Here is a 25304-nt window from a genome sequence, read left to right as displayed (position 1 = left end):
GTGATGAAGCACCTCGCGGCACTTCAGAGGGCTTACCAGGGCCTTGTTTTTTGGTTCATGCTGTTTTGATGTAAGTGATTTGCGAGCGCAGCGGTGTCATTGCGCCTCTGTTGGTTGCGTCCAGGCTGCTCATTAAGGATGGGAACAACATCGACTCCCCGGCCGTGTACGACTCCTACGAGGTGGAGTACCTGCCCAACGAGGGCATCGTTAGCACGTCCCGGCACCTCTTCGTCGAGTTCACCACAGACGGCTCCGGCACCTCCACCGGCGCTGCCATCAGATACGAAGGTACGGACCCTCCTACATGGCCTCCGCCTGTTTTCAGGTCCCTGTGGGCTTCAGGGCGCTTCTGCAGAGAAATGCTGTATAAGTTGCCATCAGAACATTGAAACACCGATGCGATACACGCATCGCAGTTGCTTCTGGTCAAATGCCCCAGAGCTCAATGAGGCATTGAATTCTGGGTACTTGTAAAAGGCTCTGGTGTACACAGAGGATTGCCTCACCCCCCCCCCCCCAACTGTGCTGGCCTGCCTTTGAAAAATCTCTGCCGTTGCACCTTGGAGAAGGCTGCATGTTTTCCAGTTTATATCTGTGAATGACAGCGGTGAAAATCAAACAACACAGAAGCAGAACGAATCCGACCCGTAGGATTTAGCCGTGGTTTAACAGCGGACACGATGCATTTTATAATATTGAATCTTTATACACTCTCCGAGCAGTCTGTCAGCTTATCCAGAAAGACATTTTGTTTGGGAGAAGGACCTCATAAATGACATGCCTGCTTTCAGCTCACCTCACCGCACAGTCCTGTGGGAGACCTCAAATATCATTATCCAACCAGATTGTTTCATCTTTTTAGGGATAAAATAAATTCTTGGTGGAGATGGCTAATCCCAACGCTGCCCCGGTTGTTATAATGTGCCTTGCATAGTTGTTTGCAAAAGGGGGCAGCTGAGATGAGCCATTTGGAATCATTTGCAAATGTAAAACAATCTCCCCTTATCTCTCGTCCTCTTCAAGTGGCTGAGATGTGGGTTTTTCTGTAACTGACACATGCCATGCCCTGTTGTAGGGAACCCAATGAAAAATCATCACAGATAGCCCATTTCATTTCCTGTCACACAGTTTACAAAGTCAAGAACTGATTATCCAAATCCAAAGATGAGTTACTGTGATTTTTACTTTTCTATGATTTTAATTCTGAATAGTAACATCAATTGGAATGTTTATACAGTGAGGGCCTATTTGGGAAGGTCCTCTACTGCACTCTTCATACTGTACTTCTCTGCTTCATTCACTGACTTTCATTGATTCCACTAATATATTTTTTAAAGAAATTATCATTCATACTTTTTGAGCTTTTGAATTATATTCGACACGCATCACTTGGATGCAGATCAAATACCAAGCAAATTCTTGATTTTTTAATCGTGGAAAAAATGCAACAGAATAAAATTCACGGCCCCTGGTTATACAATGCAAATGCAATGGCACTGTAAAGGCATTAATATTTATATGTGCCAAATCCCCAGCATGTGCATTTGAAGTAAGTGTAGCATCCCCCTGTGGGTACACATTTCCGACCTAGAGTACCTTTGAGCTCTAAGCTGACTGGATGGAGGAACCCTGAGTCTCTTGAACCCTTTCATTCAGGTTCTCTGACTGGCCCCGGTTCAGCCAAGCAAATGTGACCATATGTAGCTTCAGCTAGGCGCTTAACTTCATTTACAGGTGTCTTTTTTTACAGACAGACTCATTCAGAAGTTTTCAGCCCTGTGTTTCAGCAGGTGTGAGTGTGGCTCCGTGCCTGAAGTGAGTCAGACCGGTTGGGGGTACATTCACCTCCCAGCTGCGCTGATCTCGCTGCTTCTCGTACTAATGAGGGGAGTCAACAGTGTGGCGTTGTGACAGTTAGTCGGATGTCACCCGCTTTAGATACCTACACGCGTGGCATAATTAAGGTGACGGCTGTGCCCCGCTACAGAACAAGGCGGAGGAAACTTGAGATTAAAATTCAACTAATGATTGCGGAGCGAACCGTGAGCGTATTCAGGGGTGGGGAAATAGACATGTTTATTCCACGCTGAAAAACAGCAGGGTTTCCGTACCCTTGAACCACGAGGCCAAACAAAACAGTCATACATTAAAAGGAGTGCAAGAAGAGCAGGTGGGAGCAATCAACAGCTGGTGTGTGTGTGTGCGTGTGTGTGTGCGTGTTTAACAGAGATGTTAAAAGCTTTGTTAAAAGACATTGAATTGTCGAATTACGCATGCTGTCAGGTTAAGACCTGAAAGGATGACAAGTGACAGAAAGGTGGCTTCTTGTGACATGTCGTCCGTGTGTCCTTCAGCATTCGCGCGGGGGAACTGCTACGAGCCGTTCGTGAAGTACGGCAATTTCACCAGCAGCGACTCCACGTACTCGGTGGGCACGGTGGTGGAGTTCACCTGCGACCCCGGCTACACCCTGGAGCAGGGCTCCGTCATCATCGAGTGCATGGACCCGGAAAACCCGCAGTGGAACGAGACCGAGCCCGCCTGCAGAGGTGAGTGCTGCCACCAAGGCCCGACCGGCTAATGCCATGTCTCCAACACCAATAGAGAGGGGCTTGAAGAGGACAGTGTCTGCTGTCACGTGACTGAGTTACCTGTGAAGCTTTTCATGAATTTCTGCTGTCATGTGACTTTGTCTGATTTCTGTAACATTACCATTTCATTGTCATAAACACTGACAGAGGGTAGATGGTGACCAGCCACCACAAACCTGGGCACGGTATCTGCTGTCACGTGATGTTGTGTGGCTGTTGTAATGTAAATTACGCATCAAAAGCTGATCCTCTGACAAATCCAGCTGCTTCACTCACTTCATATTCATGTGGGTCTTTTGAATATGAGGTGCAATCCAGGCCTTCTGTAGCCAGGCTGAATGGAGTAAAAGTAAGGCATTCCCTGCAGTAAGGGCTATGTCTGTGGCCACCAGAGGCTCACTCACACAGAGCCAGTGTGTTAGCCCTCGCGCCAAGCGCACCACAGCCTTATCGCTCCCTGTTCCTGAGAGGATTTCACAGCGCCACAATAAAGTTCGGATCGAAAGGATTAACATGCTGTTGCCACTTGCTTTAGCAGAGGGTCAGAGTGACCCGTTTTTTTCCATTTAAAAAAATGGCTCTACCGAAGAAGGCCCACACTGTCACATAAGGTGATAAGGAGAATGCAGTTATTATGAGCATGAGGCGTGCATTATTCATAGCAATATTTCCTTGTCCATATCTTTGCCAGTCTTACTTAGTCCTGTGAATTCAATCTGAGAGAGTGCCTCAATTCCTGGACTTCTTCAAGGAGACAAAGGGATATATCATAATCCATAGAATGGCACTGTAACATCCAGCGTAGCCCTTCTTCCTTCAAGGATAATGTGGATCAAATAAAATGGCAGGAAGCATTCTCCACGCTCGTGCTGTGTTGTAGAGATCACCTGTGCTTACATTTATGTGTGTCGGTGTGTGTGTGTGGAAGCGTTGCCATCGTGAGTCAGTATGTGTCAATGCATTTATATGTATGTGTATGCGTGAGATCGATGGAGAGAGAGAGAGTTTGTTCCAGCTCTTTATTATGATGTGTTTGTCTCTGTGTCACAGCTGTCTGCAGCGGAGAGATCACAGATTCAGCCGGGGTGGTTCTGTCCCCCAACTGGCCGGAGGCCTATGACAAAGGCCAGGACTGCATCTGGGGCATCCACGTAGAGGAGGACAAGAGAATCATGCTGGATATCCAAGTGTAAGTGCCGGCGCTGGCCTCTACCAGGATCGCTAACTGTAGTATTAGCAGTAGTAGCAGCAGTAACAACTGTGGTTTCAGGAGTACAATGGAACTGGAGGTCTTGAATGAATACACACAGAGGGCCTGTCAGATGAAATTTAGTGTGACAATCAAACAAGGGGTGAATGATGATGGGAGTGGTAACTCCCCTGTTGCCTGCTTGCAATAGAGGGAAAACCCTCCTACTGATGCTGCGGTTTTGGAGAGAACCCCCGTGCCTTTTCTTACTTCGAGAATTCAAGCTATACCAGTGTGTTCTCGCTTGACCAGTTTACCCAGAAACCCCCCCAGCCCTCCTGGAGCGTGATGCGGTGAGTCTTTGAAATGTATATGTGCCTGCAGCGAGACCTCTCAGAGACTCCTCCGCCCGGTAATATTAATTCAGCACTATAAACATACATCCCCTCTGCAGCTCAAAAAGCTGTGGGTCCGGCTCTCTCTCTCTCTCTCGACGCCGCCGCTCCGTTATTCCACAGCTGTTGTTGAAAGCGTGAGCAGCCTGACGAAGCCTGGCTCAGATGCCACAGCCTGTGTATGTGTGTGTGTGTGTGTGTGCATATGCATGTGTAAGTCACATGCATGGAAGGCAATCACTGTTGTAGCAATGACAGCCATCCATTTTTATTTAGCATATTCAGTGAGTGTCTAGCATTCAAGGGGGATGTGAGTGTTGTCAAAGACAAAGGTGTTTTCAGACTGTACCACAGTGTTGCGGCCTGTGCCATTTTTGACCTTTCCTCTGCACCTCACCCTGAGAGCAGGCTCATCAGGCTCTAACTCTAGAGCTGAGTAAAGATAACAAAAGAGTGGGTGCTGTCGCACCTCTCAGTTTGTTTAGCAGAGCTTCCTGCAGGCAGCACAGCGGAGTTTTAGAGCGCTGTGGGTAGATCATTAAACTCCGTGTGCTTTATCTGCAAACTGACTCAACATCAAACTGAGAGATTTTTAGGCACTAATAGCTTTGTCTTGTATTAAAAAAAGGGAAGAAGAAAGACTACTTTGCACATGAATGGGGTGAGTTAAGTACCTGCACAGGAAAAATAACTCCAAGAGAGAACCCGCCATTTGATCCAACGACCGTCATCTTCTGAATCAATTATGTTGAGAGGAGAAACAAGTGTTTTTTGTGATTGCTGTGCCACGTGACAATTTACAATAGGCAGCCCTGCTGTGTCACCCTCTGATAGATTATTGAAGCATTCAAGGAAATTTGGCTTCCTTGATTAATATTTGCTAATTTGCATATGTTTTTGTCATCTTTTTTTGTGTCTGTGGCTTTCATACTGCATTGTATATCATTAAAATGAATGGCATCCTTTATGTATTGCACAAGAAGCTGTCAAACTAATGAATTTTCCCATTCATGTGTGGTAAGACAATTTGATTAGAGACGGCAGTCAGGGACAGCGGCATGTGTTCCACCCATTATCTGCAACATGGACGCTCGGCTTTGACAGTTCTTGTGAAAGTTAAATATGGAAATAGGCCGCCTTGCAGGCACTACGAAGCACACGCTTTCAACTTCCTTCTTCTCTGCATCCCAGAAGGAGAGGGTCGCTGTAGTTTTGTGACACGGAAAGCTTCCGGGTCTCTCCCCACCTTATTGTTTTGTGGGTATTTTATCATCCACTTTAGATGATAAGATGATCAAAGGCAGAGTAAGAAAATGCACAGTCAGATCCATTTGGTAATTAAGTAAGAGTCAGGCAGATGGAGCTGACGAGGCTGGGGCTGGGTCATCCTGCCTCAGCGCGCCAGGCTGTCCAAAGCAGACCTCCCTCCTTCATATTTAAATGATCAGATTTGTCAAATGGCATATGGAACATTACCAGCGAGGCGCATCGCGAGTAAGAGCCACAGATGGAGGGGAAATGAGAGGGGGCGGAGCCTGCGTTTGAACGTACGTGGAAACAAAACGGGGCCTCACTGATTCATCAAGACGTACTTTCGTGCTCCGCCTCAGCCAGGCCCACATCCCTGTGGCCTGTGGCATAATGGAAGGGGGTGACTCTTTATTCAGTTAGGCGGCTAAACAGCAGCTAAGCACCTCAGCAACACTTACGCTCTGTCCCTTTCTACCTGATGCTCTACCCCATTCGTCTGAGCTCCTCTCCATTCACCTGATAATCATTCCATTCACCTCCCTGCTTATTTGATGCCCCTCCCACGAACCAGGTTAAACTCGTCCCTGATGCTCCTCCTCATTTACCCAAGCTCCTCCCTGCTCACCTGGTGCTCTGAGTTCATGTGAGTCAGACCACTGTCATCTCGCGCTGGGCGTGCACGGCACTCCTGCCGTCCCCTGCGGCATGTGCCGTGTAGGAGCACTCTCCCTCATAATGAGAATGCTTTCACTCCCCCATAATCATTCATCAGCATACCCACGCTCGCAATTACAAGAGAACACGGTGCATAATGACGGCTGATTAATTCGTTTAGCACAGACCGGAGGGTTCGACTGGCACTCATTACCCCACAGCTCGGCTGGCACGGAGGCAGGCGGCGGAGCAGGTGACAGCCAGCGCACCTGCACGGGGGGCCAGGCCACGGTCCGCTCCCAGCAGCCGCGCTTCACACCTGCATCCAAGTGGCTGAGCACCCCGGAGCGTTCACAGCAGGGGCTGGATGGGAGTCCGCGGCTGGCAGCTGTGGAGTTTGGTGAACGGGCGCTGGACTTCATCTTCCATGAGCCCCATCCGCAGAATGTTTTGTAGCGCTCTGCCTGCTGCAAGCGCCCCACGGATGGGGGAGAAGATGGGTTAAAGGCAGGGAAAAGAGCTGTAAACACACACATTCCTCACTAACCAGTTAGAGTTGCACTGGTCTTGAGTCTTGGATAGGAGAGCCCTCTTGTGGAAGCTGTGTGCACTGCAGGTTTATGTTAACAGCAGAGAGATTCCTCCTGCCTCTGTTGTACTGTTGCCAAAATTGATGTCCCTAGTATTAATACAAACAATGAGTCATGTTTTTATTACAGCTGCATGTAATAAGAAAGGTGTCCATCCTACAATTATGCTTAATGTGTTTTTATTCTACACCAAACGGACAAAAAGACCACATATGATCACTGTATCTGGTTAAAGTAATGAATAGTTTGTGCTTGTTTTAATGCCATGCACAATGATTCTCCACATCCACACAGAGCACAATCTGCATGTCACCGGCTGGGACATTCCCAGACAAGCAAAGAGCTCATGCATAGTGGCTAGGTCTGGGGAGATGGGACTCTGGGACCTCCATGGGCGATAGTTGTTCCCTCTTGAGGACCACTTTTTGGCAGCTGGACTGAGAGTGGGGCATGAACATAGGCTCAAGAGAATTGCACTTTTTGACAGCAGTGTTATTAATGAAGTTTTTCTCCTCTCCTCTGACCGGGCAAACAGCCAAACCCCAGCGGCTTATTTTATTTTTTAACCAATGCGTAACATTCTAATTAAAAAAGAGAAGTAGACAAACAGAAGACCTAATTTAATTTCATTTCACTTAATTGTTTAGTGTAACTTCCATCCCATTAATGCTCTTGCAGCAGCATGCACGGTCCAAAGGAAATTCAATTCTGCAGTTTGTGAAAGCTAACAGCGACCAGTGCTGGGAGAGGGACTTGCTCAGCCCTGACAGCTCTCATTAGACCTGGAATCACTCAGGCTGAGGAGACGCTGCTGCAAAGAGCAGCTCAGTCTGCGCAACACAGCCGGTTCTGGGTACGCACAGAGCCCTGCTCCTGGAGGCCCGAAATACAGCAGGCCTTGCAGGCATCTCTATATCCCCATCACCTTAGCAAGATTTCTTACACAATCACACACAGCTGTTTCATCTCATCAAACAGCCGATTTAATAAGATTAAATTAATTAGTTCATTGTGTCCATTAATTAACTGGACGTCCTTTTGGACTACAAAGGAGGCATAAGCTCTGTTCTGATTAGAACACTTTAAACCCACTTACCCTTGTTTACAGATAGATATATCAGGATTTGACTGTGGTACTCTCCCAGATCGCGCGAGTGCTGCTCGGTGCGTGGAATCTGTGGAAAACAGGATTACGGTGCCTTTGAGACGGCCGTGTTTGTAGACCCGAAGTCCTGGACGTCACGCCGGTCATCGGTATTTGTGAAGGATCTGAAAGCATTGGAGGGTCGATCGGATTCTTGCAGAGGTTTTCTTTCCCCAGCAGGAGTGTGAAATGAAGTTGCCCAGATTCCCATTTTATTTGTTATGCCTCTTGTTTCACGGTTTCCTGAGCAGCCGTTTTGCATGTTTTTCAGAGAGAAAAAAAAATTGCTGCTGCTGCGATTCGATCTCTGAGAGCATTCTCAATTACTCTTACATTCCTGAGAAAGCAGCGCGTTTGTGTGTGTGTGACAGAGAGAGTTTGTGTGTGTACTTGTGTATGTATGAGGGTGTGTGTGCTCATGTGCATGCCAGTATGTGTGGCATGTGAGTGTGTGTGTGTGTTTGTATGTATGTGTGTGAGTGTGTGTTTGTGTGCATGGCAGCATGTGTGTAGTGTGTGTGTGAGTGTTTGTGTGCATGTGTGTTTGTGTGTGTGCCAGCATGTGTGGTGTGTGTATGCATCTGTGTGTGTGTGTGTGTGTGTGTGTGTGTGTGTGTGTGCATGTGTTTGCCAGCATGTGTGTGTGCCAGCATGTGTGTGTGCATGTACATGTGCGGGCGTGTGTGTCTGTGCATGTGTTTGCCAGTATGTGTGTGTGCCAGCATGTGTGTGTCTGTGTGTTTGTGTGCGTGCGTGCCAGCATGTGTGTGTTTGTGTGCGTGTGTGCGCGTGTCTGTGTGTGTGTGTGCCTGCATGTGTGGTGACTCGCCGTCACGCCACCACAGCCTCCCTCTCTGCCGTGCCGCTTCACGCTTGCCGCGCAGTGATCATGGCCCGGTGATGGCCAGCGAGCAGACACATCCTCCTGCCATTGTGGCACCTCCTTGGTATGCACCGCAGCGTGTCTCCAAGGCCTCTGCTGCTGCAGCTGCCATCTCACCAGCACACACAGGACACAGGGGACAGCAGCCATCCTCCCTGTGCTGTTAGCGCACCCACACCTCTGAGACAAAGAGCTGCCATAGCCCCTGAAAATGGGAAATGGGACCTGTCTTATTCCTGTTTGTGTCTGTGTTTCACCCTTCCTGTGGCACAAATGTAGCTTTTTTGAGCAGTTAATAATCAGATCGTGAGCATGTAACATTAATACGATTACCATTTTCTTTGTTAGCAGACCAGATTGGTCGCTATGTGTCCAGTCCACTTTATCTGTTAATCCTCCAGCTTTCAAAAATAAGTCATACTGAATAGGTAGTAATGTGTTTATCATCAGTGAGCGAACAGTATAAATAGGCACTTAACATAAAGTGTGACCAAGAATGTATGTATGGTTTTAATGTGGTTTGATGATTCAGCCTGTCGGCCTTTGCTTTTAGATCTGAATGTGATGCAGTGCCTCTTTGGTTCTTCTTAACAGATTGTTTTCACTCTCAAACAGAGGGAAAAATAACAGTTCAGCTGTGATCTTCCAATGGCCACGTTATGCCAGGACACATGGGTACTGTTGTGTTCACAGCATGTGCAATATCAGCTCCCATGGGCATTGTGCCACCTGAGCAGACCTATTAACAGCTAATTGAAAGACCTCACACAAAGCACTTGAGTACAGCCCTATTTGGAATGGTACTCTGATCAAAACATCTCAGAGATTAGATCTGTCCACTTGAAACGCATGTGAAATGGTGTCTTTTTTCATTTATTTGTTCGATTGTGTGTTTATTCATCCTTTACCTTCTAGGCAGGCCGACTTAAACACTCTTCTGCAGGAGGTACCAGGGCAAAAGGGTAGCATAACATTTACACATCTGAGGTAATGTAAAACAAATCTATTAAAATGGCCGACACAGAGCCAATAACTCAGTGCATGAAAAAGGAGCAACTTTGATTTATAAGAACATCATGTCTAGTCCAGCTGCATTCCTCAGATACATTGCTGTACATTCAGTTCTAGAGTATCATGTGAGTCAAACTAGAGCTGAGGCATTCCATTAAAGCAGCTCTGTGAATGCACGGGGGAAGGCGGCGACTACTTTCAAGGACAAACCAAGGAGAGCGGGGAACTCCGGGGAAACGGGCCCGACGGCACGGTGCGCGGTGCGCGAAGGCGTGGCCACGCGCCTGTGTACGGCGCTGGGGGAACGCGATTAAGAAATGTGATTTGCCGGCAGAGCAATCAGGCAGGTAGATTAATTTGCGTGAAAAGAGGGAGAAAAACCCAAATGACCATTAAAGAGCCAGTCCTCTGGGTAGCCATCCTTCAGCAAGCCATGTGCACTCGTTCATGTAAATGCAATCTGGATGCAAAATAAATCTTGTGGCGGATTTGGAAGACAAGTGATGGATAGGTACAAGAGGATTGCTTTTACCCATAGCTGCACTCCCCCCTTCCCTTCTAAGAGCTCCGTAGCACACAGTAGGTGAATATTAATGCAGTCAATCCTCAGACACGCTTGAATATCCGAGCACAAAGCTGCACTGACACCTCTTTCAAGGTGCGCTTACAATGGTGGAGTTTACTGTGCTGAAATAACCCTGGAAGGGAACAAGTCTTCTCTCCTTTTTTCCTCTTGTTTCCTGCTTTGAATGGATGTCCCTCTTTCTCTGGGTTTCCTTTTGCCTGAGGAAAGAAAAGTGCCTCCCTTACCCCATCATTTCTAAAGGTTAATGCATTTCATAAAGAGGCAAGACCGCTGTACTAACAAGTATATTATGAATGATTAAAACACTATCGCCAGATGGTAAACATGTCCGATTTTGCAGCAGGTGACAAGCCTCGCCTATGAGAGGACTGCCTCAGCTCCGCCATGAGAAATTAGTTGCAAATTGACACAATTTTTCTTTCTTATAATATCTGTTATCTCTTTTTTGTGATTTGAGCTCATTATTAATCGAAAATGAAAATTTGCAAGGGAGTGTGTAATAATAACAGTAAATCCTCAGAGCTGTGGAGATTTATGCTGGCACTTCAAAGCGCTTCTTCTGAAGTAAAATTACGCAGGTTAAATGTTTGACTTTAACAATGAAAAAGTCTGTGAAAAGTGAATGTTATCAATAGTTTCAAATAAAACAAAACATTTAGATGTCGGTGACCCCTGCTGAGTTTTTTAAGTTTTTTAATAGGTCACTTGCACAGTGAAATTTGAAATTTGGAAGCAACGGTCACATGGACCATTTAGGGAAAAAACAACAGATAACTGGTCAGTGATAAAGTCAAAGAAAGGATCATCCTCTGTTAATTACCGGTTACAGACATAATGGCAAAACCTACTATCATTTCCTGTTCTTATGAAAGGTGGGCACTCACGGGTGAGGCCTGTCAGTTATTCCTCTGAGCAGGAGGGAGGACTTGGGATCTCAATCAAGTCTGGCAAATGACTGCTGTTTTTCGATCAGTGACCATCAATAGTTAATTAGTGCCAAGGAGGCTCAACCGTCTCATCTCCCAGAGGGCATGAGAACAGCCCTCCCCAAGTAGGTCCATGACGGTCTCATCTTATTCGCATTTCGCTAATAAGAGCGAAGTGACATTTCTTGAAATTACATTTATGAGTGGGTCTTTGGGGAAGTTTTGGAGAACAGTAAATGAATGATGAATTATTCAGAATTTACTTCTGAATGAAACCCATCCAACTAAACAAAGGTCCCAAATTCGAGCAGTCTTTTTCTCTCAGTCCATTTACAGGAGCTGAATTTTCAAGTCATTTCATACACGGAAAGGAAGGGATATGTTTGTGATTTGCAGAATAAATACTGAATTTTAAAAAGGAGTTGAATCCTGAACTCTCCATACACAGACATTAAGGGTCAGTGTTATATTAGGGGAGTATATCCAAGGTCACTCGCTTTGCTTCCTGTGTGTCTCTGCACAGGGACACAGAGTGGGACAGAGATTACAGAGATAAGAGGTGTGACAAAGTGCCAGTAACCTTACTTCCGCATAAAATGTGACTGAGACCATTTAATAAAAAAGCAGAACTAATCTGATTACAGTGGGGTGGAAAAGAAACAAAATGGCCACAGAGTTTCCATTATTCTTGGTTCAGCTCTGGCTGTTTACATGCCTTTTACTCCAGGAGTACTCCTGGGCCTCTGTGCCACTGCACCAATGCCACAGTATAAAGGCAGACACACAGGCCTCGAATGTCGTACAAAAGTATCAGCACTGTTTGAAGTCACTTCACCTTGAGACTGCCGCAGAGTGGTGTGTTGGGTTAAAAAGACATGGGGTGACAACACAGTGCTTTTAACTCCTGGCAGTTTGCTGGACAAGAAGCGATCCTACCGGGAGAGGAGCAGCAGACTGCCTTCCTAGTGGCCAGGTGCATTGTGTGTGTCTGCCTGTCACTCTGTGAGGGCTGATGGGTAGATGCTCTGCCACAAAAAAAAGAAAAATGATCCGTTTATTTTTCTTTACTGTGTTCCGACACTTACAAAAGCCTTTTTTCCTTAAGTGGATTTCTGGACGCGCTTGAATCTGAAGAACATTGCTTTGGTTACAATGTATTTTTTATGATAGCAGCCATAAAACACGTTGGTTTTTTAAGGTGGTTTTTTAGCCAATGTTTGAGTTTGAGTTTGAATGTATGCCTTTGCGTCCACAGCCTGCATGTGGGGAAGAACGACATGCTGACCTTCTACGATGGCGACGACCTGACAGCTAACATCCTGGGCCAGTACAGCGGCTCGCACCCACGCTTCAAGCTCTACACCTCCATGGCCGACGTCACCGTCCAGTTCCAGACCGACCCAGCCACCAACATCTTCGGCTACAACAATGGCTTCGTCGTGCACTTTTTCGGTAGGCTCCCCCTAACCCGTCCCTAAGCGGACCATGTGTGGTCGGCACTCGGTTCCTGCGCCTTGACGGAGTCGTGATGTGGCGCTGGCTGAGCCCAATTACTGCAAGTGCTTGTCCCCGGGCTCTTGGTACTGGGCGTTGCGGAAACATTGTTGAATCCACTAATTGAAACCAAAGCATTTTAATTAGGCCCTTGTTATAGATATGGCAGCTAGCGCCATTGGGAGACCTCCTCCTAACACTCCCCCACGGCTGAGTAATTCATTCGCTTCAGTGAAGCGCTTTTGCAGTGTCACAGAGGTAGAGAGTGAATGGGTTTAGACGGGGAGGGGGCTTGATTGACAGAAAAAAAAAGTGTGCACGTGACAGTGTTCTTTGGCAAATCTGTCGCTCCTCTGCACTGTCTGCCGTGGACAGCGGAGCATGCACTTCCAGTCAGAAACAGAGCGGTCTATCAACCAATCAAAGACGCCGAGCTGCAGAGGGATCTGTTAATACAGAATGAAGCCCATGCAGAGAGAGAGAGGCAGCAGCAGGAGAGCAGATGAAACGGTGTTTCTCAGTAGCTGCATGCTGTACGCAGAGCGCCGGCGCAAGGGATCATGGTATTGGAAGCGTAAACACAATTAACAGGCGTGTTTGTCCGCATCAGCAGCATCTGCTGCTCTCTGTACCACCCGTGCCACAGAAAGGATGGCCCGGGCAATGGCAGGACACCTGGCAGCACTCTCTCTGGCACGGACGGCACCACGCGATCACAGCAAATTGATGACATCGTTTGCACTTGTTGGAGTCAAGTTTACATGCAGAATGTGCTGCGTAAAAAGATCGGGCCATTCGTCCTGGATTTTTTTAGTAGCAGCATGACAAGGCTTAATTTTCTTTATTTAAGTCCGTTTTTACCTTTGTATGTGTTCAGCTGTGTTTTGTAAGCACCCAGAATTAAGCTTGTCCCCCTTTGCCAACCAGCTAAAGAGCCACAATGTCTGACCTTTGCTTTTCTTCAGTTCTTAATTGTTTTAACTTACTGTTATAGATGGATGCCTAAGTGCCCTTGCTTTGGTAGCAGAGAAATAACTCAAATGCTTCCCTGATCCTGGCCTGGGAGTTGCTCATAGTGTTGCAGTCAGCGTGTTTCTGTGCCCCTCTCACCCCGTGGCATGATTTCTCCTCCCCCAACAACCTGCCCCATCCGCAGAGGTGACGTCACAGTCACCGCCCCGTCTCTCTCCATGTCCCCCACAGAGGTTCCTCGCAACGACACCTGCCCCGAGCTCCCGGAGATCACCAACGGCTGGAAGAGCACCTCGCACCCAGAGCTCATCCACGGGACAGTGGTGACCTACCAGTGCTACCCGGGGTTCCAGGTGGCGGGCACCGAGACCCTCATGTGCCAGTGGGACTTGACGTGGAGTGGGGACGTGCCCAGCTGTGAGAGAGGTGAGGGTCCTGGGGGCCGACCTCCGGTCCCCTCTGCTGTCCCACGGGCACTGGCCCCTCGTCACACGCCTTTGTGGCCCACGGGGATACAGGGATTAGGGGAGCTTTTCCATACAGGTGGATGAATGGAGCGCAGCTTAACACCTGTGCTTCAGTGCTAATGAGGACAGATGAAAGTCCTGGGAGGTTTAATGGTCAAGAACCTTGCGTCCTATATCAGGTGAAAGAGACAAAGATGCATGGTAGCTTTGAATCACAGTTGGCACCGGTGAGAATTCACATGCTCAGGGGAGGTTTCGAGCAACAGGTCACTCTGTCCCAGATGTAATTCCTCATCTTTTCTCTGGCAATCGCTGGCACAATGCTGAAATCCTCATGGAATGCAATGAGCTCTGCCCAGGGTATCAGAATTATTTGTGCAATTGTTGTAGGACACGTCGCCCTTGTTCTCTGTGTGCTCCGTTTGGGGTCAGTAAGAACCCACAGCTGTTTGTGGGACACTCTGTAGCGTGATAATAGCACAGTGCCGGGCGAATAAACACACAGGCCGCTGTAATGAGCCGGGTCCCCAGCTGCTGGGGGTCGGTCACAGATACGAGCGGTGCTGGCCCCCCTCTCCGGCGCACAGGCACAGTGTAATCAGCGAGGCTCCGGCTCCACACCCACATCATTACACCGTCGGCTCAACCCCGCTCCTGCTGGACAGAGCCAGGGCTTGGGGGGGGGGGGGGGGGGGGGGGGGCAGGGGTGACGCGGCAGTGTCTGTTTATCACGCCGCTCCACGCCCGTAGACAGGGGTCCCCCGTCGCGTTCCTGACCGAGCCATCTGCCGATGGACCGGAGATGAGACGACCACATCCCTGCATCCCAGAGGATCTCTCTCTCTCTGTTTCCTCCTATTTCTATCTCTCTTTGACTGTCCTTCTCTCCCTCCGTCCGCCTCCTCTCCTCTCCTTTCTCTCTCTCCTTCTCTCTCTCTCTCTGTCTCTCTCTCTCTCATTCCCTCTGAGGGCATCCCTGTACGGAGGCCGTGCAGAGTAGTGGCTGATGGCAGAGTTCATCTGAGTTCAAAGACTCTCCAACACTGGGTGCTTGAACCCACATGCTAATGGTCTCCTTCTACATCTTGAACTATGCCTCAGCCCTTCGTTGTACTTTGTGAAAAAACAAGAAGCCGACTGCTTTAAAAGCCTCACAGTGATTTCACCCCAACCCGCTCCCATGTCTGCCTGGCCTGCTTCCAGGCTGCAACTTCGCAGACTGAGGACTGACTGTGTTGACGAGGACTCTGGAAAACGCCGTGGAGCTCTCTTCATTTTTTTCATTACAGTGTTTTATAACTATACCAAAGTCATTTATGTCAAAGCAATAGTCACGGCGCATTTAACAAGCAGACATTTACAATCAGAGCGTTAATGGAAAACAGTAAATCATTTGGGTATAGCTAATTACTGTTGCAGAAATGTGCCTTGCTGAGATGTACACAGAACTCTACTCCGCCTTTTAGAGAGCATTAAGCTGGATGGCACAGATGCCACCTATAGGTGACAGTGCGTATTGCAGGCAGAACGCAAGGTGCTGTGGACATATTAGTGTGCAAAGGCGTACAGAATGACAGAACTACCCATGATGTTACTGTGGACATGCCTGCAGTGTGGAAAGGTGAACCTTTGTCAGTCCTACCCCCACTGAATCCCACATGAGATGTAATTTGTGTCAAAGCAGTCACTTTGCTCTCTCAGTTAACTGAATCAGTATGTGTCACCGACTACTTAATGTCATTTCCAAGTGAATAAGTAACTTCCTGCCTGTCTGTATTTAAGGTCATCTATGCTGAATGTGATGAGACACTGAATACTGAAATTCAGAAAAAAACACCCTATAACTTTTTAAAGTTTGTCACTACAAGTTTTAAAAGTTGTTCTCCATTCAGTAGTTAATTAAAAGTTTCTCATCTATTTCCTGTGCAGCTGCAGGCTGCAAAAATACTGATTTGGCCCATTGTGTTTGCATAATGTTTGTTCATGGATAAGATATTACATTAGGGAGTACACCAGACATTTACATGGGCAAGATTGTTCATTTCCAACACACAAGGTGACATACAAAAATTAGTGAATCCATTTCCACACCTGGATTTTTACCAATGCAATTTATGTACTGTCTGCTGTAGAGGAACAATGGTGTCTTAAAGGGGATTTGAACCTTGACCTGTCTGGTTATAAGCTGAGTTCCGAGGCTCTATGACAGGTTTACCTGTGCCTGCCTCTGCTTCGTCCACGTCCTCAGTGACATCATGCTCGGATCCCGGGAACGTGGATCACAGCCGCAGGGTGACGCAGGGATCCCGCTTCGCCGTGGGCTCCACAGTGCAGTACATCTGCAACAAGGGCTACGCGCTGTCCGGGAGCGGTCTGCTCACCTGCCACAGCCGCGACTCGGCCAGCCCCAAGTGGAGCGACAGGCTGCCCAAGTGTGTCCGTGAGTAACGCCACGGCGCCCTCCGTGCCCGTCCACATTCTCTCTCTCTCTCTCTCCCACACATACATACACACTCATTCACGTTCTGAGATACACAGACATTCTTACAAACTCAGTGAGTCTGTCTCAGTATTCCCTTAAGAAACATCGCCATCTGCTGGACTGGTAAGCTAATGACACCTCCTAACAACAGCAACAGCAGCATGGGGCATGACAAAGCTAAATTAAAATGTCATTGTTCTGTTTGGGGAACCAGAAGACCAATCAGTTACCAAACACCAACGTGTACACACATCTGTGTTAGTACATTGAAAGGCTGTGTCAAGAGGGAGGGAAACTAAGAGAGGAAGCAGTAAGCACAGAAAATAGACATCTGGTATCACATTTCCTGATGATTCATAAGTTCCACTGAAAACTATTTTTTGTGATATGAAAAATAAACTTGAATAGCTAGCCCATTACAAATTCCTTGTAAAGACAGTGAGAAGGTTTTGACAATACTTTCAGGTTACTAAAACAGTCATTTAACTGCTGCTCTGGATGAGCAGTTAAGTAAAAGACACAGTTTTCTTTTCTGTTCATTTGTAGAGAACAGACCTTAGTGCTTTGTCATAATACAGTTTGTTATAAGTACCCAGTCCTGCTGCTTACACAGGAAATTGAGATAGCAGACTTGCCAATTAAGAGCTTGTAAAAGTTTACGGACAAGTGAAGGACGGGAGAGACAGTCATATGATTCAGTTCCTGAGTCAGACAGGAGCCTGGAATGATGTTTGCCTTCTGACTGCCAAAGGTAGGTGTGCTAACATCCGTTACTCCTGTGTGGCAGACGCACCGGAGAGGGGACAGATGTCCCACAATTCCTCAGTGTTTGCTGCTTTACCACACCTGCCTGGCTTTATAACATGACTAGGGACAGCTCTGTTTACTTCTGGCCTTATCACCATCTGAGGTTTATTGACTTTGGTCCAGAGTTAGAGCTGAACAGAACCGGTGCCCTTGAACAAGGGCGCTGCACGGAGAGGGCTTGAATGACATGCGCACGGCGTCCGTCTGTCCGTCTGTCCTGCAGCGGAGACGTACGAGCCCTGCAGGAACCCCGGAGCCCCCTCCTCCAGCATCCAGAGCACCGAGAAGCGCTTCTACCAGGCGGGGGAGACGCTGACCTTCTCCTGCATGAGCGGCTATGAGCTGCAGGGGCAGCCCAGTATCCGCTGTATCCCTGGACACCCCTCGCAGTGGAGCGGCCCGCCCCCTGCCTGCAGAGGTAGGAAATGCAGACCAAACAAAAGATCCAGAAACCGTTTTCCACATGGCAGCCATTTCAAGATACTCTAGTTACTATTGTGGCATTGATTAAAAGGGGCAACTGCAGTATTTCAGCAGCATTTTACCACATATTATACACTCTCTTTCAAGTTAATGATACATAACTGAACATAAACTAAACATCCTCTTTCCGATGCCCATTTTCCACTATGTTCACTATGTGTTTTTCCTCTTTTTAGCATCCTCTTTGGACTACTTAAATGAGCGCAGACTGGATGGTAAGTACAGGCATCTACTGAAACATGCTTACCCAGAGCATCATGGCTACATTCTATTTAGAATTAAGGAGTATATCAAGAGTCATTGGAGAGCTGGAGAACAGGCTATAAAAGAGCTTCATCACTGGGTAACTGCACTACAGGGGTGCTGGAAAGCACTTTGGTTTCTATTACTTGACCCGAAATCATCCGGATCATCTTGTATCTTTCTCAATCTACATCTTTAATGCAGTTGCCAGTTCAGACCTCAGCATGGAGGGGACAAACATCGCGATTGCTGTCTTGATCCCTGCTGCCGTCGTCATGGTACTCATCGTCGGGATTTACCTGTACTTCTCCAAGTAAGCCGGGGTTTGGACTGAGGAAAGCACATGCGGTCTAATTCAAGTTGTCAACTGAAGACTGGCCACACCTGTCTGTGCACTGATCTCAGTTCCGGTCTGAATGGCCTTTCTCTGTCTTGTTTCTTTTTGCCGCTCAGAGTCCAGGGGAAGTCCCTCCGTCTCCCCATGTCCACATCCCCCCCGTATGACCACATGACGGTGGAGTCCGCATTCGACAATCCCATCTACGAGACCGGAGTAAGTACAGACGACATGCACCTCAGAGACGTCGACTCCCAGAACACCATTGTGCTGTCCTGATCACCTCCATCCAGCGCCCGCCTGTCATCTCACAGCCCACCAGCAGATGGCACCGCTCACTCCGTGCTGAACATTCCTTCCCAGTCACTTCAACCCCATCTCCAGGTCACCTACCTGTTAACAAGCGCCTGTCAGCGCCGCCATACAGGATACTATTAAGTTTAAGCCTCCAGCACTTGTGAAAATTAGATTGGCCTTCCAAGACAGACATTTTCATTTCTCACAATGGCAGGAAAGTAATGCAACCCAAGCAGTAGATTAATTGACTCTACACAAGGAAATATGATGCTATTGAGAAATGTGGGTACTACTTGTTACTTACCCTGCTGGGTGCTGTGTTTGGTAGCAGTGTATTTATCCTCCAGGTACATTCCTGGTACACTACACTGACAATCCCCTCACTCTGTTCCTGGAGGGGGTATCTGATCTTTGTTAAATGCAAACAGCACAGACCCAGTAAGAGATGCATCCATGGATTCAGAGGTGTAGTCTTGTGGATGTAACTGCTCAAAAATATGAAATAAAATCTCCCACATCATCATGTTGAAATTCATCTCTCCCTGTTGGCTGAGCCGCACTGGCACTTTATATGTGTTGTGTTCTCCATTTGTCTGATTTGTTTGTCCTGTTCTGGAATGTGAATGTATATTTTCTAAAATGTGAAAAGTCAGGAACAGTGTACTGCTCATATTCAGAGGATATTAAAAAGACTCGTAAAACCAAAAGATTGACTAATGGCAACATTACATTAACTAAGGAGGTGTTACAGTACCTGGACATTTGGCAATATCTACTGTGAGTACACTGTTAAACCAAGGATACTGATATAATGACCTAGTATTAATTCCAGTAAATTCTTTCATATGCTTAAGCTGTCTGTTAAATACGGGATACTGTATATACATTGGTATACTTTTGGTTAAATAGAATAGGTTGAGTACACTTGACAATCTAATATTTGAGTGTTCTTACATTTGATAAAGGATCACCTGTACACCTGTTATTTTTATTTTGATAGGCTTTTCAGATTTTGAATATAGTCATATGTTTGTATTTTTTGAAGACGATACAAGCTTTGTTTTAAAATATGTCTGTTTGGTTTGGTGTGCAATACCAATCCATTCCGTCATGAGTATATTGATGGTTTATGAATGTATCACAAATGATGGAGAGGTGTTGTAAAACTTGGTAGTTGAACTTTGAGTAATAGAAATATCTGTGCTCTTTCAGTGCGGAGAGCTCAATAAATCACTATGGTGATCCTCTGTAGAGCAGACGTCTTTCAAAAAACTTTGTTGAGGACCAGTGTGATCTGTATGAGTGTGTCATCTGTCTCCCAGGCTTGCATCGCACCCAGGTGCCATCACTCATGTCAACATCTGGAACTAAAAAGTGCACCTAAACTGCCATCTGTGTCTCCATATTGCATCTTCATCTCCCAGATTGAATTAACCAAAATTCAAAGTGTTGGTGCTGCATGAGAATGAGCCCAAAAGACAGCTTTGATGCTGTACGTACATATACACATGTAAATCTATAGAAAAAAAAATTAGAATCTTGTGTGAATGATGCAATATGTGTGCACTCCTGTCTGAAGCATTCCTCTTAAACATTACAAAATTGCTCATAGATGTGTTTGTAGAATTTGCTCTGCATAGGGGACACACTGTATTAACACATAGCTATTCTCTTAATATCTGTTCCTAATGCTGATGAAGCCAGCCAGCTGTGATATTTCTGCTGTGTGTGTTTGGCTGTTTTGTCTGGGTGACTGGTAAGGGGCATGTGCAACGGTTCAGCCCAGCTTAAGCGCTCTGTTTGTCTCACTCTCTCTCCACTCCCGTGTTGGACGCCATGGTGACCGGGGCCCTCTCTCCCCCCCCCTCCCACCACGCTCCCATCAGCCCCGGCTCGCGTTCTCTGATTACTAATGACTGTGTCTGTCTGTCCCCCCTGCGGCTGCGCCCCCCGAAGAACAACGAGGTGAGGCCCCTCACCGGCACCGCAAGGCAGCATTAGCCCCCTGCCCAACGGCGATGCCCCTGGGCCTCTGGTGTCCTCCCTCTCTCCCACTGTCCCTCCGCCATGGCGCTGTCCTCACGGCAGCCACCGATATACAGGATCAGAAGGACCCCCCCCCCCCCCCAAAACACACACACTGCCTCCCCAATGACTGATGTTTGTGGAAGAGTTACACCAATAAACAGGGTCAGGTACAATGACGTGAGCACAGTGCACACTCATTATCTCTTTTTGGCACAAACAAAAAGGCCAAAAAGGCCACAAACACACACATATCTGCACACACACACACACACACACATATATATATATATATATATGTGTGTATATATATATATATATATATATATGTATATATATATATATATATATATATATATATATATATATATATATATATATATATACACAGAGTAAGAAGAGGCATACTGGAGGACAATAGCATGGCTGGACATAGTGGGCGAGGGGGATGGACTCAGTTGCCAGGGGGATTCATTGTGCATATATCTGGAATGTTTATTTTTTTATGAGCTTTGTCTAAGGTTCTGGCATTCACAGACTTGTACTGTTAAATTTCATTCACTTACTTCAGTGTTTTTGCATCGTTCTTTGTAATAATTGTCCCCAAAAGCGAATAGGGTCCAGGGAGCCCGTGAAAAAAACTGTGAAGCATGACTGTAGACATTATTTCTGAGCTGAACTGTGTAATGATCTGGGAGAGGGACACGGGCTGACTTTATCAGCTCCCTTGCTCTGTTGATATCCCGCTTGTGTTCCGCTGCTTTGTGTTAATGTCAATCATTGTAAGAATTTGCTATTAAAGAACATCTGTTGTACTCACTTTTTGTTTTTATTTCTACGTCTTAACCTTCCATTCGTTTTGTTTGCCTCATTACTTTCATTCAGTTTTTTCTTTTTCTTTGATCATTTCTGGTGGTGATGTAACTGCATTTGTAAATTCGAATGGAGACGTTTGGACAGCGCACCAACGATCAAATATTACATGCCATAAAACAAGCTATCCAGTTTTTGCTGTTAAGTTATGCTAAGGTATATGGAAATACATCTGACTTCAGATGTGGGACTGGTACTATATTTACCAGGTTTAAACAAAGTGGAATTAACAACCCCATGCACAGAGGAATATAGAGACAGGTGACTTTGAGACAATTATCCATGTTTAGAGAACAGCTGTGACCTGATCCATTCATGAGGGTAGACTGCATTCTGGAGTCCTCACTGATACTGTATGGAGCTGTCACCAGAATGCCTAGTTATCTTCCAAGATGCCACATCCATGCTGCAAGCTATCATTTTGAGTTTCTATTCACAAGAAAGCTTTACCATTCTCAGACACAATACATACAGGATGAATACCTTTTTAAAATATAGGATTATATTACTGTTTTTAAGAATAAGCTACTGTATTTTCTCATTTTACATCAAATCAGATTTTCTAACTGGATTGCTGAATTAAGCTATCATTATTGTTGTATTACATTTATCATTATTCTTTTTTTACACTCAGCCACTGTACATATGATTTCTTGCCATGATCATTCACATCACCTTATATTATTAAGACCTATGGTGGGAAAATGTTTGTCAGAAGTCTTGATGTGAGTGCATGACTGCGCACCATGAGCATTTGTGTTTCACTTTTGCAGGAGACAAGAGAATATGAGGTTTCCATTTAGAGACATTTCAGAATGGGGGACTCTGAGCCTCTCTTTTGCCTTGTGGGAATTTCTCTGCACCTTTCATCTCTTCTGTGACCCCCTTGAGTCTTCTTCTCTCCCTCCATCCTCCTCCTCCTCTTCTGGCTGCTATAAGTATCCCCCCCTTCAGAGGACATCTGCCAGCACTGCAGAGTGTGGACACCATGTTGTTATTTTTGTAGAGCTTCAGTAGTGATGGCTTAGCTACAATCTTTGTACACTTTCAGTCCTGTGATAGAATACAGCAGTTACAAGTAACATCATTAAGGGAACAAAAAACAGGGGTTCTATTTATTGTATTACTTTGTAAATGTTATTGTTTGTAAATGCGACAGGACGATTCATGAACTGGCCAATGCCTCGACAGAACACAAATCAATTGCAATTGGCCCTAACTTGCCAACATAAAACATCTTTAAATTTGTTACAACACCTTAAGAATTCTATGGTGGCTCAAGAGGGACAGCTTGATTATTAGTTACTATTATGATTCCTCCCACTTTTCACTGGCACCATGGGGTATCTGCGTGGAGTCAATCTGGACACGCTGTAAATAGGTCATCAAAGGTTTGTGCATGGCCACAAAAAGGGTACGACAAAAACTACATCAGGCTTCCTTTCTTCTCTCACACTCAACCAGGACTTTTTTTACAATAATAATTCTTTCCCTGATACATTGCCTTGTATTGTTGGTGATCCAACATAGAGCAATTTGGGATGAAAAACATACATTAGAGATACTGAGATAATGATCTGTGATTAAAAAATGATGTCTTATCTTCTGTAATCTGTTGCATTTTCAAGCCCTGTTCTGTACTAGCCCGCTCCACATAACCATTGGCAATGCAATATTAAACAAACAATTATATTTCATTTGTTTACATTGTAGCCTTGGTATACTCATTGTGGGGTTTTACTGGGTTCAACCTTTTTGAGCCCTTGAAGTAGAAATTCTGGGGCCACTTAACAGTGAAGATTTGCAATGAACACTGAAGGAAACACAGGACTCCAAGTTCCATATTAATCTCAGAGAGCTTTAAAACCAGATTTATCCGAATAATACTTTATAAAATTGAGAGTAAAAAGAAAGAATGCAGCTTCTATTTCTAGTCAATTTCTCGGGTGTTGAATAAGACTCAAAACCAAAGTGGCAAAATTGTCAAGGTCTGAAGTGGCTGAATGCTGTGATCTCCCCTTCAGTGATCAATTGCTTTTATTCAGCCAGTAAAATTTCAACCCTGAAGGTGGTACAGTTCATAAGAATGGTTCTCAAATGTTCATAGTGTAGGCCCCTCTGCTATGATGCCCAGTCTTTCTGAAAATCCCTGGCTAGATGAAGCAACTTACAATGCACACAACAGTGACACAACATCAACGGAACAGGGTCATTAAATTACATAATAAATTGATGAGGTTTCTTGTTTTTCTTTGACAGAAAAGTAGTACTAACATAGTACTAAAACAATACTAAAATTCTACAGGAATAATTAAATGTTGTTAAATTGTGATAATTGCTGTACTTGTGTGGTAATTAGACCATGTGTGCAGGCAAAGAGGAGTATCCAACAGAAACAGGTAAACAGCAATTGAAATTACTAAGACAGCTTGCTTTCTACAGTCAATTTGCCCATGACAGTAAAGTGAGCATGTTCATCGAGAACCCTTGTGCTACTTTAAGGTCCCACAGGGGTCCCTAGTCTAACACTTGAAAACCCATGGCCAACAAGCAATACTCAAGATGTACAGTCCTACACATTTATTGCATATACACATGTATCGGTTAACATTTGATACAGTCCATATTACAATATAGTCACTGCAAAGCAGCAAAATATTAGATGTGTTTATTTTCAAAGTGTGATGTACGTCTGTCCATGCTTGCAAGTTGTTATCCTAATTGTATCATCATGTACAGGCAAGGAAATTGATAAACCTTGTGTGTCACAATACTGATGAACTGCAATTGTACATTCAGAATAACTACAGATGTAAAGTGGGTATATATTTTATTATTCAAGTACTCCTTCTGCAGATGTCAGAAAAGCTGCAGAATAGATTTCAAAAGGTACTGTAAGATATTTTCTAAAATTAATACCAACCAGGAGTAATTCTGAAAATAAAAAAGAACTTATCCGAGAACTTTGGTTGTTGTTTTGCCTCTGATCCAATGCTTGTTCAATACAGAAGAACTAAGTAAAATAATAAAGTTGTGACATTTCAATTAACTGTTTTAACCCTTTCTTTTTTACCATTGTAAAAATGGGGAAATTGAGAAGTGGAGTATGAAAATTTATTTGTGATCTGCTTGGATTCACAGTTCTAACTGAGTAACATATGAAGACAGAAGCATGTAAATATAACTGATTTTCCAACAATAAAAATAAGCACTTTGCTGCTTCAAATTGGCTACAGTTTAATTATTTACAGGAAGAAGCTCTTATACATTATTATATCCATCTGAATCCATGGCTTAATTTTTCCTAGAAATGCAAAATTTAAATCAATGTTTGTTGTTTTTTTGTCACTGTCTATGAAGCCATTGGTCCACAATTTGATAGTTTAAGCCAACTGTTTTCTAATTACATCTAGACTGGTTTAATGCATTCACACAAGCATTATTACTTGCAAGTTATACATAAGCATATTATTAAAATGATGAACTATTGGTAACTCAGTTAATATAAGATTACTATATTAAACGAGTTACCAACACGAAGAAACTTAGGTTTGTGTGGCTCAAAGTTGGTGTCATTTTGATGTCACATTTTAATCATCGA

At 45.4% G+C, this 25304-nt stretch overlaps 1 protein-coding gene across 6 annotated transcripts in view; it reads left to right on the top strand.

Annotated features, from left to right (window-relative positions):
* The window catches only part of LOC118774340 (seizure protein 6 homolog), a 168584-nt gene extending 143902 nt beyond the window's left edge, over positions 1 to 24682 (top strand). Inside the window, exons 7-18 of one of the 6 annotated variants that reach the window (XR_005004820.1) lie at positions 125 to 291; positions 2358 to 2552; positions 3645 to 3783; positions 12479 to 12675; positions 13921 to 14115; positions 16405 to 16596; positions 17669 to 17863; positions 18105 to 18143; positions 18376 to 18484; positions 18625 to 18724; positions 20692 to 20770; positions 22477 to 24681. Coding sequence is in view for 5 of the 6 variants with exons in the window: in XM_036523648.1 (XP_036379541.1) it covers positions 125 to 291; positions 2358 to 2552; positions 3645 to 3783; positions 12479 to 12675; positions 13921 to 14115; positions 16405 to 16596; positions 17669 to 17863; positions 18105 to 18143; positions 18376 to 18484; positions 18625 to 18724; positions 20636 to 20806 (1699 nt within the window). In the remaining variant the exon portion in view is untranslated. Of the gene's footprint in view, positions 1 to 124; positions 292 to 2357; positions 2553 to 3644; positions 3784 to 12478; positions 12676 to 13920; positions 14116 to 16404; positions 16597 to 17668; positions 17864 to 18104; positions 18144 to 18375; positions 18485 to 18624; positions 18725 to 20635; positions 20931 to 22476 lie in introns of those variants that run through there. The other 5 variants (XM_036523651.1, XM_036523649.1, XM_036523650.1 and 2 more) reach the window with 5 other exon arrangements.
* The last annotated feature ends 622 nt before the right edge of the window (positions 24683 to 25304 follow it).

The sequence above is a fragment of the Megalops cyprinoides genome, chromosome 3, assembly GCF_013368585.1.
Source record: "Megalops cyprinoides isolate fMegCyp1 chromosome 3, fMegCyp1.pri, whole genome shotgun sequence".
NCBI classification, from domain to species: Eukaryota; Metazoa; Chordata; class Actinopteri; order Elopiformes; family Megalopidae; genus Megalops; species Megalops cyprinoides.
The sequence above is the reverse complement of the archived record's forward strand: the minus strand, read 5'-3'. Positions and strand labels throughout refer to the sequence as shown.